The sequence below is a fragment of the Pantherophis guttatus genome, chromosome 4 (genome assembly GCF_059756535.1).
Source record: "Pantherophis guttatus breed Tessera chromosome 4, ASM5975653v1, whole genome shotgun sequence".
Taxonomy (NCBI): domain Eukaryota; kingdom Metazoa; phylum Chordata; class Lepidosauria; order Squamata; family Colubridae; genus Pantherophis; species Pantherophis guttatus.
In genome coordinates, this window is record NC_142066.1 from 41,662,348 (window position 1) to 41,676,846 (window position 14,499).

The 14,499-nt window shown below is 40.1% G+C and overlaps 1 protein-coding gene across 23 annotated transcripts in view; it reads right to left on the bottom strand.

The window, feature by feature from the left end:
* Positions 1-14,499, bottom strand: part of PPFIA3 (PPFI scaffold protein A3) — a 66,260-nt gene that overhangs the window by 18,251 nt on the left and 33,510 nt on the right. For 9 of the 23 annotated variants that reach the window (XR_015733759.1, XR_015733758.1, XR_015733757.1 and 6 more), the window contains 10 exons: positions 11,722-11,868; positions 11,334-11,468; positions 11,072-11,155; positions 10,527-10,658; positions 9,780-9,842; positions 9,293-9,372; positions 8,684-8,828; positions 5,118-5,302; positions 3,958-4,180; positions 2,187-2,350 (listed from right to left, as the gene is read on the bottom strand). Coding sequence is in view for 18 of the 23 variants with exons in the window: in XM_087891990.1 (XP_087748116.1) it covers positions 2,187-2,350; positions 3,958-4,180; positions 5,118-5,302; positions 8,684-8,828; positions 9,293-9,372; positions 9,780-9,842; positions 10,527-10,658; positions 11,072-11,155; positions 11,334-11,468; positions 11,722-11,868 (1,358 nt within the window). In the remaining 5 variants the exon portion in view is untranslated. The remainder of the gene's footprint in view (positions 1-2,186; positions 2,351-3,957; positions 4,181-5,117; positions 5,303-8,683; positions 8,829-9,292; positions 9,373-9,779; positions 9,843-10,526; positions 10,659-11,071; positions 11,156-11,333; positions 11,469-11,721; positions 11,869-14,499) is intronic. The other 14 variants (XR_015733761.1, XM_087892003.1, XM_087891999.1 and 11 more) reach the window with 2 other exon arrangements.

Below are 14,499 nucleotides of genomic sequence, written 5' to 3' on the forward strand. Positions count from 1 at the left end.
ATTTCAGCCATACTACATTGTCAGAAGCAGCTGGCTGGTATCTAGTATTAGAATTTAGGGAGGTCTCTAGTAGGTCAGCCAAGGATTTTCAATACCAAACCTTTAGAAAAATAAAAACAATTTGTTTTGAAAGCCCCAAATTAGGCAGCTGAAACCAAGAAAAATAGATACATAGTAATTCATGTATGAATGTATGTTCAGTCATTCCTTCCTTCATTTAATGTATAGTTTTTATAGGTTCAATTCAAAGGTTCTGTGCAGAATTCAGTGAAATATAAGTAGGCAGTGGAAAAACCAGAAATAGATTTTCATGTGGAATGTTGCCTGCCTGGCTATCTACTTTGTGGGGAGCCTGCTTGTTTGCTTGCTTTATGAGCAGAGCTTTTCCTGGGTCTCCTGGGGTCTAGAATAAGATGCCTGGAAGAACTAAGAATCAAACTGGCTAGAAATAGTGATCTATCAAGCCAAGAAGCCCTATCTATAAGATGCCAGGAGGAACAAACCTGCCGGAAACAGCTGAGCAGCAACAGCAACAATTATGATTGACTAGGTGCAGGTGGAGTAGGGGAACAACTGTTTGTCTGAGGTCCTGGGGTTTGAGACCCCTGAGGAATCTTACTATCAAGCTCAGCTGATGAGCCACCAGGAAATGCCAAGGAATATCAGAGCCATCAGAAGTAGCTCAGTAGTGGTGGTGGCAATCAGCTGGATGGCAGCCTAGCAGGGAAACAAGTTGACAGTCTGAGGCCCAAGATCACCTGGGGAATAAACTGAATTAATGACCACCCAAAGGAAGACTAGATAACTGTCTGACCCTTGGAAGAATTCATTGAACAGATGAGCAGTGGCTAGGGAGTTCAGTGACTTAGCATAGGTAAGCAAGGAGCAAAGCTGATGGTGGATGGTCTGCAGATCAGCTGAGTAGCCTGCTGGAGAAGCAGATGAGGGTGAGCTCAAAGAACAGTAAAGTGGCCAGCCTGATATACAGCTAAGAGCAACTGAGGCCCAAGGGATAGCTAGGCAGCCAGACATAGAAACTGCTTCACTGCTGCAAGCACTTTGGAAAGCAGCTGAACAAATGACTTTGGGCCAGTATCAGACTACAGAAACTCAGTTGGTGGATGGACCCACACCAGCCTCCATTAAGGACTGTTACCAAAGCTCTCCTACCGATCGGACTAGAATGCAGATTCCATGCTCCTGGTGGGAAGCAGAATAGTCCAGGAGGTCCCTCCGATGTATTAATGGTGGGTCTTCCTCTCAAGGGAGAGGGACAAGAGTCAGTGTCGCTGCATGTGTGGTTAGTTGTATGCATAGTCACACTTTTCCTGAGTGAGAGTCAGGAAAAGAGGGTAGTGAGTCTGGTGCCGCTGCCACTGGTCAGTGGGAATGTCCAGAGAGGAGCATACAGTTTGATGAAGGGGATTAGTGGTTGGGTCTCCATTGGGCTGAGAGTGAGAACTGAAGCATTATGGGACCCACCACTGTCCCCAGGTTGACTCTTGAGCGTTTGCATTCATATGTGGCCAGCCAGGCAAGGAAACTGGAAGACCAGAGATGGAGCGAACAGAAGAGCATGTAGTCATGGGACTGGTTAGTGCCCTGAAAGTCCTTCCCCCACCTTTTAATTTCTAGACAGATTAATTTCTAACATTCCTTGACTCTTTTAAATTTTATATATGTTTTATACTTTTAATATGTTATCGTACACTGACCTCTGTGAGGGAGATGGGCAGTTCTTAACTATGATAAATAATAAAAAAAAAAATGACTATAAGCTTGATTCTAACCTAGCATTATTCCTGTTCATTGTAAGTCTGCTATTCCACAACACTATATTTGTATGTATTTATTTGTATTTTGCCTTTATTATTTTTACAAATAACTCATGGTGGGGAACACATCCAATGCACCTTTATTTTGGTTGAGCTTTGCAATTCTAATAGAGCAACAGTTTTGAGCCTAGAAGTTGGAATTTGAAATTTTGTTCTAATATAATTAAGCCCAACTAGGTACAATTGAAATAAATCCAGTGTGGGCCTCTTTGAGGCAGGGTACCTGACTTTCTGGCCTGCTTGTTCCTTTCTGTCACATCCTTAAAACATAAAATGCCAACCCCTGCACTGAATGCTCTATCTCAGTTCTCCCATTCCTCACCACAAGGCCCACTAGGGTTTTGCAATTACCTGGTTCTCAGGTCCCTGCCATCTTCCAGTGCTCCAGCCTGTAGAGCTAATGCTTGAGTCATACGTTCAAGACGCATTGTACGGGGGGTTGCGGGTGTTGGGGGTTCACATAATGCTAAGGCCTTCTCCTCAGAGCTTCGCATCTCTTCCTTGGCAACATGATTCTGCCGGGAGGAGAAAATGGTACAAAACCAATCTATTTGTCACTGTTGTCAGATGGGGAGGAAGATGCTGCTCTCTGGGAGCTTCTCAAGCTGCATAGGAGTGAAGGTCACAAACCTTTGGGACTAAAATTCTGCAACATAGTGTCTCATTTTAAAAACTCTGTAAATTGTGGCAATACTGCAGATGGTTTTGATTCCTTGTTTAACAACTTCAACAAGAATTTGAGAGTATTGCTCTAAAATTGGCTGCTGCTGAAGTTTATGAGAAAATCAAGACTTACAGCCAGAAAACCAGAAAATTAATTCTACAATTAGATCATTTTATAGATTGAGCATGTGTTGAGCGGAACCTTATTCCTTATTTCTATGTCCTGCATAAAATCTTTACTAATATAAGAAGCATAAATTTAGCCAACCCTGGGCTACCTTCAAAAGTAAATTAAAAGTAATTTAGCTCAACTAACTGTTCATAAATTGGGTATCTCTTTTATATACCTCTCTTTGATGTCCTTCAGATTATTGCAAAAACAATGACAATAAGCTCTAAACACACATGCACCACAAGTAACTGAACGATTAAAAAAAGATTTTGTTTTAAACAAGTGACATTTGCCCACAAGAGGAGAAGGCTGAACAAAGCAAGCCAAAGGCCCATCTAATCCCTACTGTTTCTAATAATGGCCACTTTAGATGTCAGGTAAACTTTTATTATTGCCTTCAAAACCAATATCTGGACCCTATATAATAGGATGGGGAAAGATCTCTGTATTCTTGAAGAACTGGGACTGCACTGCATAATCCCAAATGGACAACCTGTCAACTGGAGACCACATGCAGACCTTGAAAACAAAATATGTGTATTCTGGGAATAGAGAGAGAGCTAGCCAGTTTTCTAGTGGAGAGTGGATGAACAAGATAAAAGGAGCAACCAGAAGTAAACCAGTATTTTCTTTTACTATTGATAGCAATAGCAATAGACTTTATATGCTGCTTCACAGTGCTTTTACAGCCCTCTCTAAGCGGTTTACAGAGTCAGCATATTGCCCCCAACAATTTGGGTCCTCATTTTACCCACCTCAGAAGGATAGAAGGCTGAGTCAACCTTGAGCCTGGTGAGATTTGAACTGCCAAATTGAGGCAGCCAGCAGTCAGCAGAAGTAGTCTGCAGTACTGCACTCTAATGATTGCGCCACCTTGGCTCACCATGATAAACATATTGGCTCCATCAGAAGATAATCAACCAACTGCTGGGGCATAGATCACTACCTTCTTGCTCCTACATATCTGCAGTAGGTTGGGAAGAGGAAGAGAGATGTGAAGTGGATAAAATATTTGATATGTGAGTGAAAGGAAGGATGTGCTTGTGTTATGGCTCCCTTCTCCCTTTTTCTTCATAACAACAATCCTGTGAGACTGAGAAATAGTGACTTGGGACTCCATAGCTGAAGATGGAACCTGGGTTTTTACAGTCCTAGTTGAATCTCTTAACCATTGCATCACCCATCTCTTAACTCTTTGGTGATTTACATCAATGTTTCTGCAATGAAACAACTGTATGAATACAGCTACATGCAGCCATCTCTTGCCCAGATCCATTTAAAATGTACCATTTTTTCTCCATCACGAGCAGGACTGTGGGGTGCCAAGCGAGGTGTAGAATGGCCACTGCTGGGGGGAGAAGGGCTGGCAAGAGTTGAACTGGTGACAGAGGGAGGAATGGAAGTGCCTGAACGGTAGCGCCCCAAGGATCCATCCAGACTGGCACTGGTTACTCGGCTCTCAATCTCCTCTGCTCGCTGTTCAGTGGATTCTTTCTCCTCTTGGATCAGCCTTGTATAGCCAGCAAAGAAAAAATATGATAAGTGGGTCATCAGCATAATGTGTTTTACCTTCTCTTTTATAAATTATACATGCAATATAATCTACAGGCATGAAATTAAATGGAATTACTGTGCTTCGTTTAGTCCATAATCCACTGGTTATTTGCCCTTGTGATGTAGAGCAATATATAAAATAATTGTAAATAATAATTTTAAGTAATACGCTGTTTCCCCCAAAATAAGACATCCCATGATAATAAGCCTAATCGGGCTTTTGAGCACATGGCAATAAAGCCAAGCGCTTATTTCAGGGTTCAAAAAAATATAAGACATGGTCTTATTTTCGGAGAAACACTGTATTTGTAATAACATAAGATATCTTAAAATTGCTAAAGTTGAGAAACACTTCCATATCCTATATATATAAAGGATATTGTTTTTGATATTCCTCTAGCACAGGGCTATCAAACTCCAGGCCCATGGGCCAGATGCATCACGGGCTGGCCACGCCCACACCCAGTTTAGCAAAAGGGGAAAAAAACCCAATATGTCACGTGATGCCGCCGTGACGTGAGTTTGACACTCCTGCTCCAACACAATCAATACATGGCTAGATGGAAAAAGACCCCCCCTTTGGTTGCAATGTAGAGTGCTGGCTATCATATCACCTAAAGAAAATGGATCATTTAAAAGCAAAAAAATTAGTCTGTTCAGGGACTAAATCAGAACTCTCTTGATATGTTTCTCATATATAGATTTCCTACACTGGGCATTGGGACATGTGCTGAAAACACAGGGCATTGTATTTAGGGAAAGCCTTAAAATGGTGAAATAGTTTCAAGAGAAAACGTAAGGCAACAAAAACATCTGGGTCAAGCAAGCAGGAGTCAAGGTCAGGAAGAAAGTTGCACATGCATGCTGCTCTATGTCTGGCCAGGACAACTCACTTGATCTCTTTGTTAATGGCTTCCAGCTGCTCTTGTAGCATGATGGCCAAGGTCTGTACATCAGCCTGTCCACTGGGAGACAGCAGATCAGCTGAGCTGAAGAGAGGATCACGTTCATCCTCATCCGAACCATCCAGCCCACCCTCAAAGGAGCCTCCAGCTGCCTGCTGAGCCCTCTCCCACTCCTGAATTGTGGGGAAAAGGCCTGTCAAGAAAGAAAAACAGATAGTAAGAGAAAGTTTAATCCCACCTTTCTTAGTTAATAGAAAGCAGGAGTCACAAAAGGACACCCACAAGAACCAGGATGCTCACTGAATCTTAAGAACGCATTGAAGTCTCCCATCCCACCCAAAATTAAAAACCATAGTTCATGAGATTACATGAAATTGTACAATTCCACTCTAAAGAGCTTTCAGAACATGATCTTGAACCATGACTTGCTTCGTGTTATTCCATCTTCTGTAGTACAGCAATACAGAGGAATGATTTTGAATTTACTTATGACACATTTTCATGGACTTGAAAAATGCTATCATAGCCCTGCATATCATCTTCTCTTATTTCACTATAAGGCTTCTCTGAATCTTTCTCAAAATTTGGTGACCAGAACTGCATGCAGTATTTGAGACTGACACAGATTGCAATAGCACTATTAGTCTATTTGCCTCTGATTTAAAATGTAAACTTTATTAATGCAGTCTAAAATTGTGTTTACCTTTTTTTGACAGTTGTGCCACAGTGCTGACCCACATTCAACTTGTGATCACTTATAACTCTAAGAAGGTCTTCATTTGTACATTTCATTCCTATTTCTATCTCTTGTGCTTTTGGTTGCTTTTCCCAAAGGATAGAACTTTACATTTGTCTCTCTCCTCTGCTCTCCTCTCCTCTGTTCTCCCCTCCCCTCCCCTCTCCCTTTTATTTTATTTTTCAGCCCACCTTTCTAACATACAAAGAAAATTTTGAATTCAGCTTCTATTTTCTAACTTATACCCTATTTTACACCCTTTTGTATCATCTGCCAATTATAATGCATGATGCTAGTACAAGACCTTATGAAATTTAGCAACATCACGTGAGCTTAGACACTTTGGAAAAAACCTCAGAAGGACAGGTATCCAGGGCTTGAAAAGGTTGACAATTCCTACTATACAGATATGAAAATCATTGATAAAGGCTACCCAGCTTCAGTAGATAGCAACATGCCCATAAAACAGCAGCCCACAACTTTTTGGGCACCATGAACCAGTTCTGTGGGGACAGGTTTTCCCATGGACCGGGGGGATGTAGTTCGCATGCCGCTTGTATCTGACGGATAGGGCTTTGCTTGTTTACGCAGCTCAGTTTCTGGCATGCTGCAGCCTGGTGCCAATTCACGAACTAGGGGTTGGAGGCCCCTGCCATAAGAGACATGATCACCCTCTTCCAAATTGCCAGTACTGTTTTGCTACCCATTTCTCTAAAGTGACATCAGAAGATACTTACCAGGTGTATGTCCAGTGGCAGATGGAATACAAAAAAAAAAAAAAAAAAGTAACAGAAACAAAATAACAATGAGTACATAATGGGAAATGGAAAGCAAAATATTACAATCATTGCTATGCTCTGTGCACATTGTCCTATAAAAGCAACATCTACATACTTAGATTTGGTACTATCTTCTCTAGCTGTGCTACCTATTCAATGAAATCGATATCATTTCCTCTGGAATCTATGACTACTTCTAAACAACAGAGCCTATCACTGAACCATGGAAAGAAAGCTCAGTAATTCCATAACATTCTTTCTTTGTTTCCCTGTTTTAATAGCTTTAATTATTTCTTTTTCAGTTTAATACATTTACTACATCATCAGTGGCCCATAAATCAGCTGTTATTGGCAATTAGGTATTCTCTACTTAGACAAGCAACATGAAACCCCCAATCAATATTCTACACATATATGAAGGGTTTGATATTCTACAGGACCACATAAAATGTTCGTATAATTATGGGTTATAGGAGATTGGATACCCATATATATTTCAATTTAATTACACTCCATATGGAAAAAAATAAATATTTTTTAATTGCAGAGTATGCAACACAGCAATACAGCTAATATCACCAAAATGTGCAGTAGATTGCCTGATTGATTCCTAGCTGGAAAGAGCATCTGGGAACCCCCAAATACATTTTTACCTCCATGATGGAACAAAAGCTATACTCAATGTTCCAAAAGTATAAGGAATTCTTATGTGTCTAAAATGCAGAAAAGACATGCAGATTCCTGAGATGCCTCCAGTAAGAGCCTTTTCTTATTCTTCATCCATCATCTTCCCATATTCTATTGCAGCGAGTGTACTCGACCTAGACATTAGTTGTACAAATCTCAATGAAATCAATGACAAAATAATTACCTCTCAAGTTCCACTGATTTCATTGGGCATTAAATGCAACTGACAGAATAAATATAAGAGAGGAGGGTTGAGACAGATTTAATTCCCAGCCTTGCTGAATCTTTCCTTTCATCATTTCAATGCTTTCCAGATGCTGCTGGGGGCTTATAGGGGTTTTATTGCAATACATCTAAAGGAGATATCTGTTTTAGAGTCATGAACTGGCAGAAGGCAATGGGGAGTATTCGCTGAAAAAGTTGGATTGCTAAAAATTCAGAATGACTGTGGCCAAGAATTGTAGGGAAGAGAGTTGTTGAAATATTCTAGAAGGAACTGTAATAAAAGATGTTCTCTGACATATGGATTCTGCTGTAGTGTGAGCCATAACTGTCAGCTGTCCTTTTCCAGATTAACAGCAAGGTGATGATCTGGTAAATATAGAACATTAAATGTTTCATTTGCTTATTATGTATTTTCAAGGATAGCATAGAAACATCCTCTGCAAAGCACCTTTAGGTTACAGGCCAAATAATATGCCTCTTTTCAGGTCCCACTTCAAATGGATAATGAAGGTCAGAATAGACCATGGCCAAGTCTTATAGAAAACAATTACTTCATTTGCAATAGTGGCAAATATCTGTAGCTTGGGTGTAGGATGAGGGTTGCATCATCCACATGGCCATGTGATCAAAATTAAGACACTTGGCAACTGACTCATATTTATAATGGTTGCTGTGTCCTGGATCATATGATCACCTTTTGTGACCTTTTGACAAGCAAAGTTAATAGGGAAGCCAGATTCACTTAACAACCATGTTACTAACTTAACAACTGCAGTGATTTACTTAACAACTATGGGAGAAAAGTCATAAAATAGGGCAAAATTCACTTAACTGACTCACTTAGCAACAGAAGTTTGGGCTCAACTATCGTCGTAAGCTGAGGACTTCCTACATTAACTTAACTAGATATGTTGGAACAACTACTCTCAAATTTTCCAGCAAATGCAGTGGCTGGAAATTTATATAAAATAATCTCTTCACATTTGGAGGAATTCAGGCTAGGGAAGGCTGCTCTGAACAAACATATAACATCTCACTAATACCATTTCAAAACTCCCTGATGATCCCTTTAATTTTGGTTCAGCTTTTTTCATAAACTTATCAATTTGTCAGCAGACAATCCATACCTTGGTAGCCTCATCCTTGACAGTCCAGCGTCCTTTCTTTGAACGTCTTGCCACACCAGCACTGCTGTAATGGTCCACGTGGGCCCCTACCGGCAGCGTGGATGCTTGGGAGTAACGCAACTCCAGCACGCTACCTGGCAGAGACCTCCGTGGAACAGGGAAAAAGAACTGTGAGCAAGAATAATCAGGGAGGAAGAAGAAAAGATCTATTCCATTCAAGTTCTAGAGCTCCCATTTTAATCAAACCTTCAGCCCTTTTTCTATACATGGTTCCACCAACAAAGACTATTCCCATCCTTCAAGAAGTCTGAAATGTTGTAATCATGGCACAGAAGATCATGAAACTATGGGTATGAGAGGAAGTGTAAAGGAGTAAGCCAAACATATTACAAAAGGCATGTTCTAGATATAGAACACTTTTGCTAGCTTTAACTAACAATAATACTAAAATAATTGGCTGGATTTGCAACACTAAAGATTAGTTTAGAATGGGCTGAGAATTAGTGGTTCAGCATGTTGTGGGAATCCAGCAATTATCTAGCAGGGTTTGAGAACTTGGATATTGAAAATGAGCACTGCTTGATTTCTGAAAGCATGAAGCCTCCTTACCGAGAATAGGTAGAGACTGGGCGTCCACGTAATTGATCTATCTCCATTTGCATCCTCTCAATCTCAGCCAATAGTTGCTCCTGCAGGACATGGTCAAAGGAGGAGATCAGTTCTGGAAAGCAATCTAACTGACCTTCCATCACATCCTTTAAATAACTTGGAAACTTTCCTCGGTCTGTCTTGATTTTAGGGTTAGTTTTAAAATTTTAATATTGATTTTAAATTGACAAGTTTTAAATTACGGGCCAAATTTATAAATTATTTTAACTCTATTTTTAACTGTAATGTTATGTATAGATGTTTTTATTTTGGCTGTTCACCGCCCTGAGTCCGAAAGGAGAAGGGCGGTATAGAAATTTGAATAATAAATAATAATAAATTAACCCAACCCCATATCCCTAAAATTCAACATGTTTCTCTCCAATTTTGCACTTAGAGATTCCCAAAACACACACAAAGTTCAATTCTCAGTTGCCATCTGCCTCACCTTGTTTGCCAGTAGCTCATCCTGTACTTTCTTCATGTTGGCAATTTCCTCACTTAGTGTATTCTTAAGGGGGATAAAATGAGAAAAAGAATTTAATCAGAGTAAACACATAGTAAATTTTTTACATGCAACTCAACATACCTTCCTCTCTACAGATGCAATATATTTCCACTATTCGTCAAGAAAGAACCAACTTGTGTTAGAGCAGGCTATGAAATGAAGGATAATTTCAGATTTTTTTCTATCGGTATTTGAGCTTTTGCTTTATGACCATTTCTGCCTCTTCTTCTGTCATAAGTACCACGCACAAATCAAATCCCACCTATGATTAGAATTCTCAACTGACAATCAATGGTCTCTAAGCAGCATCAGTGGCTGGTTCTCAAAACAGACTCCTGGGGCTCCTTTTATTCAAGAACTTGGATGGTCAGTTTCTTTAGCAGCTAGAATAATAGCTATCATCTTTATGACTAAACAAAACAAAAAACATCCATAATGGCCGTTATGAGATTTTGTTTTGTTTTTAACAGCAGTTACTATGCTTTTACCGTAATAACTCAGATCCAAAACATCCAGTACATTTTATTTTAGAAAAATAAAGATTGTGGTTACTATTTTGTGTTTCAAGGTATGATATTCCTGTCCTCTAGCAGTTCCTTCAGTTGGATTTTCACTCAGCTGATTTACAGATACAGAACAGCTGATTCCCACATCACAAATCTAATTCATGCCTACAAAAACATGTACCTTCTCCTCCAGTGCCCCCATTCTTTCTTTCAGATGCAACTGGAGACGTTCATTAGATTCAGATAGTAGTTTATCTACTGTTTCTGAGAGGCGCTTGTTATGTTCATCATTCATTTTCTCCCTTTGGCGTGCCTATTTTTCCAAAAGAGAGAACAAAAGTAAAATGATTGTCTGGAAGTCATTCCTCCATTCTACTATCTTACCTTCTTGCCTATAATCAATGATTCCAGTTTCATATCACCTAGGATCCGTTTTTTCCATATACATTTCAGTTATGCCCCCTATGCATACGAAATAGAAGATTGGAAGCTGTCTTGCACCAAGAGAGACCATTTGTCCATCTAGCATATTATTGTCAATATTGACTGGGAACAGTTCTCCAGGATTTGTAGAAATCTCCATTGTTTTCAGTCAGACATGAGATTAAATTGGAACATTTTTTCATGCAAGGCACGTCCATGTGCACAGAACCATAGTGCATCAGCAATGGTCTGGCGCTTCCAGTACCCATCTAATTCTACCCAGTTTTTTACTCATGCCCTCACCCTCTGGAGCTCTTGATTCTTCTCTTCCAGTTGGGCTTCAAGTTGACGCAAACGCTCTTCAAAATTGCCATGCCTCTCCTCTGCCTAGATAAGGAAGTAAATGAGAGAATTAAGCCATATTTTGTTTCTCTTAGAGTTCAAAACCCTCCCACTTCTCCAATTTCCACTTGTCCTCCAACACCAGCAATCAGTCTTCCATTGGCCATTGCCGCCCTACATTTCTTGATGGCACGTTCAATTTCTTCCCTGTTTCGCACAGTACCTTGTTAAGGGCAGCTACTCTCTGTGCCAACTGGGCCTCTATCTCAGGTAAAGTCTCAGCCTTCTGAAGAGTCTGCTGAAGTTTCTGTTTGGCATCTTCCAGCCAGTCTTGTAGCTGCCTATTTTTTTCTTCACTCTACACAGATAAATAAATACTTTTAAGAGGTTGTCAAGAAACAAAACCCTGCAAGGTGAATCATCATATAAGTAACTAAGTATTACCCACTAGCAGTATGCATGGAGAAGCAGGGAGGAAAATGGGCAACTACCAACTTATCTGCAGGATATGCAGAATGCGCACATTAAGGTCAGCCAGACATTAACAGGGAAATAGTGGAGCCAATAATAGTAATAAATAGAATGACGAAAAGGCAAAAGTAGGAACTCACTTGTCTATAGAGGGATTCCTTACTGGCCAACTCATTTTCCAGTTTGTCATTGACATCATGAAGGGATGTTGCCTCCCGCTGAGCACTTAAGTAACGTTTTTCTAATGTGGTAATTCGTTCCTCCATGTCTTCTCGTTGAGCTAATGCCTGTTACCCATACCACATGAGAGAAGGAAAGGATAAGAGCCTTGGTGGCGCAATGGTTAAAATGCAGCATTGCAGGCTAATTCTGCTGACTGCCGATTCCCAGCAGTTCAGCAGTTTGATTCTCATCAGCTGAAGGTTGACTCAAGTCTTCCATTCTTTCGAGGTCAATAAAATGAGGACCATACGGGGGCAATATGCTGATTCTGTAAACTGCTTAGTCAGGGCTGTACAGCACTATGAAGCGGTATATAAGTCTAAGCACTAAGTGCTATTGCTGTTAAAAATGGTAGGAGGTGGATAGAGCCATACTGTCTCCAATTGTCTGGAAACGTAAGAAACCTCTGCTGAGATTCTTCACTTATTAATTATGAATGAAATTAAGATTATATTTTATAATCTGTAGATTATATTCTTACAGATTCTATCACTTTTCAGTTAATTTTCCTATTACATGCAAAAGCTATACATTTCATGACATGAAGCCACTTAGCATACAGGCAGTCCTCAAATTATGACCACAATTGCAATAAGAATTTCCATTGCTAAGCAAGGTGTTGGTTAAGTGAATTGTGCTCAATTTGATGACCTTTTTGCCAGAGTTGTTAAGCAAATCACTGCAGTTGTTAAGTGACTCATGCAATCATTAAGTAAATCCGTCCATCTCTTGATCATTTCTACTATGTTTTCTCTGCTTTCTCTAAAACTCTTCATGATTCCATCTATATCAGGGGTGAAATGCTCCTGGTTCGGACCTGCTCGGGAGGGTAGATAGCGATGGCGGCGGGCAGTTCGGAGAACTGGTAGCAAAAATCCCTGCCCCTGCCCCCCATGCCCAGCTGAGCTGCGCGATCATCAGAGCCTTTTTTTCCTTTAAAATGGCTCTGACGAGCCAAGCTCTGACGATCCCAGCTGAGTTGTCTGCTAATCAGGCAACTCAGCTTGGATTGCCAGAACCATGTAAAAGGAAAAATGTTTCTTTTTTCTCCCCCCCCCCACCCCCCAGGCTCCAGCTTGCTTACCTTAGCTACTGGTCGCAACGCTGTAATACCTGCAATCCATTGCATCAGCAAGCAATTGAATCTCCCTGCCTGCAATCAAGCTCATCGGTGAGCAGCTCTATCTGCAACTTTAAGACTTGTGGACTTCAACTCCCAGCAAAGCTGGCTGAGGAATTCTGAGAGTTGAAGTCCACAAGTCTTAAAGTTGCCAAGGTTGGAGACCCCTGTTCTACTGGGTAAGTTTTTGGGAGCTTTAAAAAAATAGTTAATTGGGGTTTTTTTTAGTTCTTTTTTTTAGACCTAGCCATTTAAAGTTTAGGAAGTTTTAAATTTAGCTGCTTTTATATAAAAATAAAAATAAATTAAAATAAAATAATATTTGTGCAGCTTTCTGAGATTTAGTGTGTTTCTGTAGTGTTTCACTCTAACTACACAAACACACAAAATCTCACAAAGCTGTATGTGGAATTTTGTGTGTGTAAAGTGTGAAAGTTGGTTTTGGGGGCTTTTTGGGGCTGTATGAGGTTCCTGCTTGTTGCAGGGGCCATTTTGGGTCTAGCACAACTGCTTTTACATTATGGGTGAGCCAATTGTGTTGTGTTGTGTTGTGTTGTGTGGTGTGTGTGTAAAGTGTGAAAGTTGTTTTTTGGGCTTTTTGTGGCTGTGTGAGGTTCCTGTTTGTTGCGGGGCCATTTTGGGTCTAGCACAGCTGCTTTTATATTGTGGGTGAGCCAGTTGTGTTGTGTTGTGTTTTGTAGGTTAAAAAAGGGCAAAGAAGTGACATTGACTTGGCCACGCCCACCCAGTCACCTTACCATCAAGCCCCACCCACTAATTAAGCCACGCCCACAGAACCAGTAGCAAAAAAATTTAGATTCCACCTCTGATCTATATACTACTAAAACTCTTGTATCTGTAACCATTAACTGGGTGAAAAGATCCATCATGGGGCAATCAAAGTACTTCAAATGGGCTAACTTATAAAATGCGTCAAAGATCCAGAACCTGTGACTCCATGCTATTAAAATTCGGCAAATTTTATAAAATGTTTTATGATATAAAAATTATCATAAAGTATTTTGTGATATAATCCAAAATGTCATAAAGCATTTCCTGTAGTCCACTGCTAATGTTTGACTGTGCTATATAGTTCAATATGGGCTATTTCAAGGTGAATATATTTCTGAATTTTAAAGAATTTTTCGAGTGCATTAGAGATCTGCTATTGTTGAAGGCATTGAGGAATCTCTGAAATAATGGCCCAGTGGGTCATCGGTTCTATGAGCTTTTGGACTTGAATTGGAGCTCATCTTCAGAGAACTTCTCTCCAGTATGAGTCCAAAAGCTCGGAAGACAAAACTTCTGGTTCTGGTGGCTGACCCAGATTGAATCCTGCAACATTATCCTAGGACACATATATTCACCTTTATTCATGGGGTTGTCTTGTATTTTACATATGGATACCACTTAGCTTCATATATAGCCTTACATTATTGGCTATATAACACCAATCCCTTCTGAAAAACTCCTGATTACTATATTGGCCTACTCCATTTTCACAACCCATTACCGCTGTAGAAATTCACCAGTTGAATAAGATGTTTTTCTGAAAAACTCTCTCCAAATGATTCCC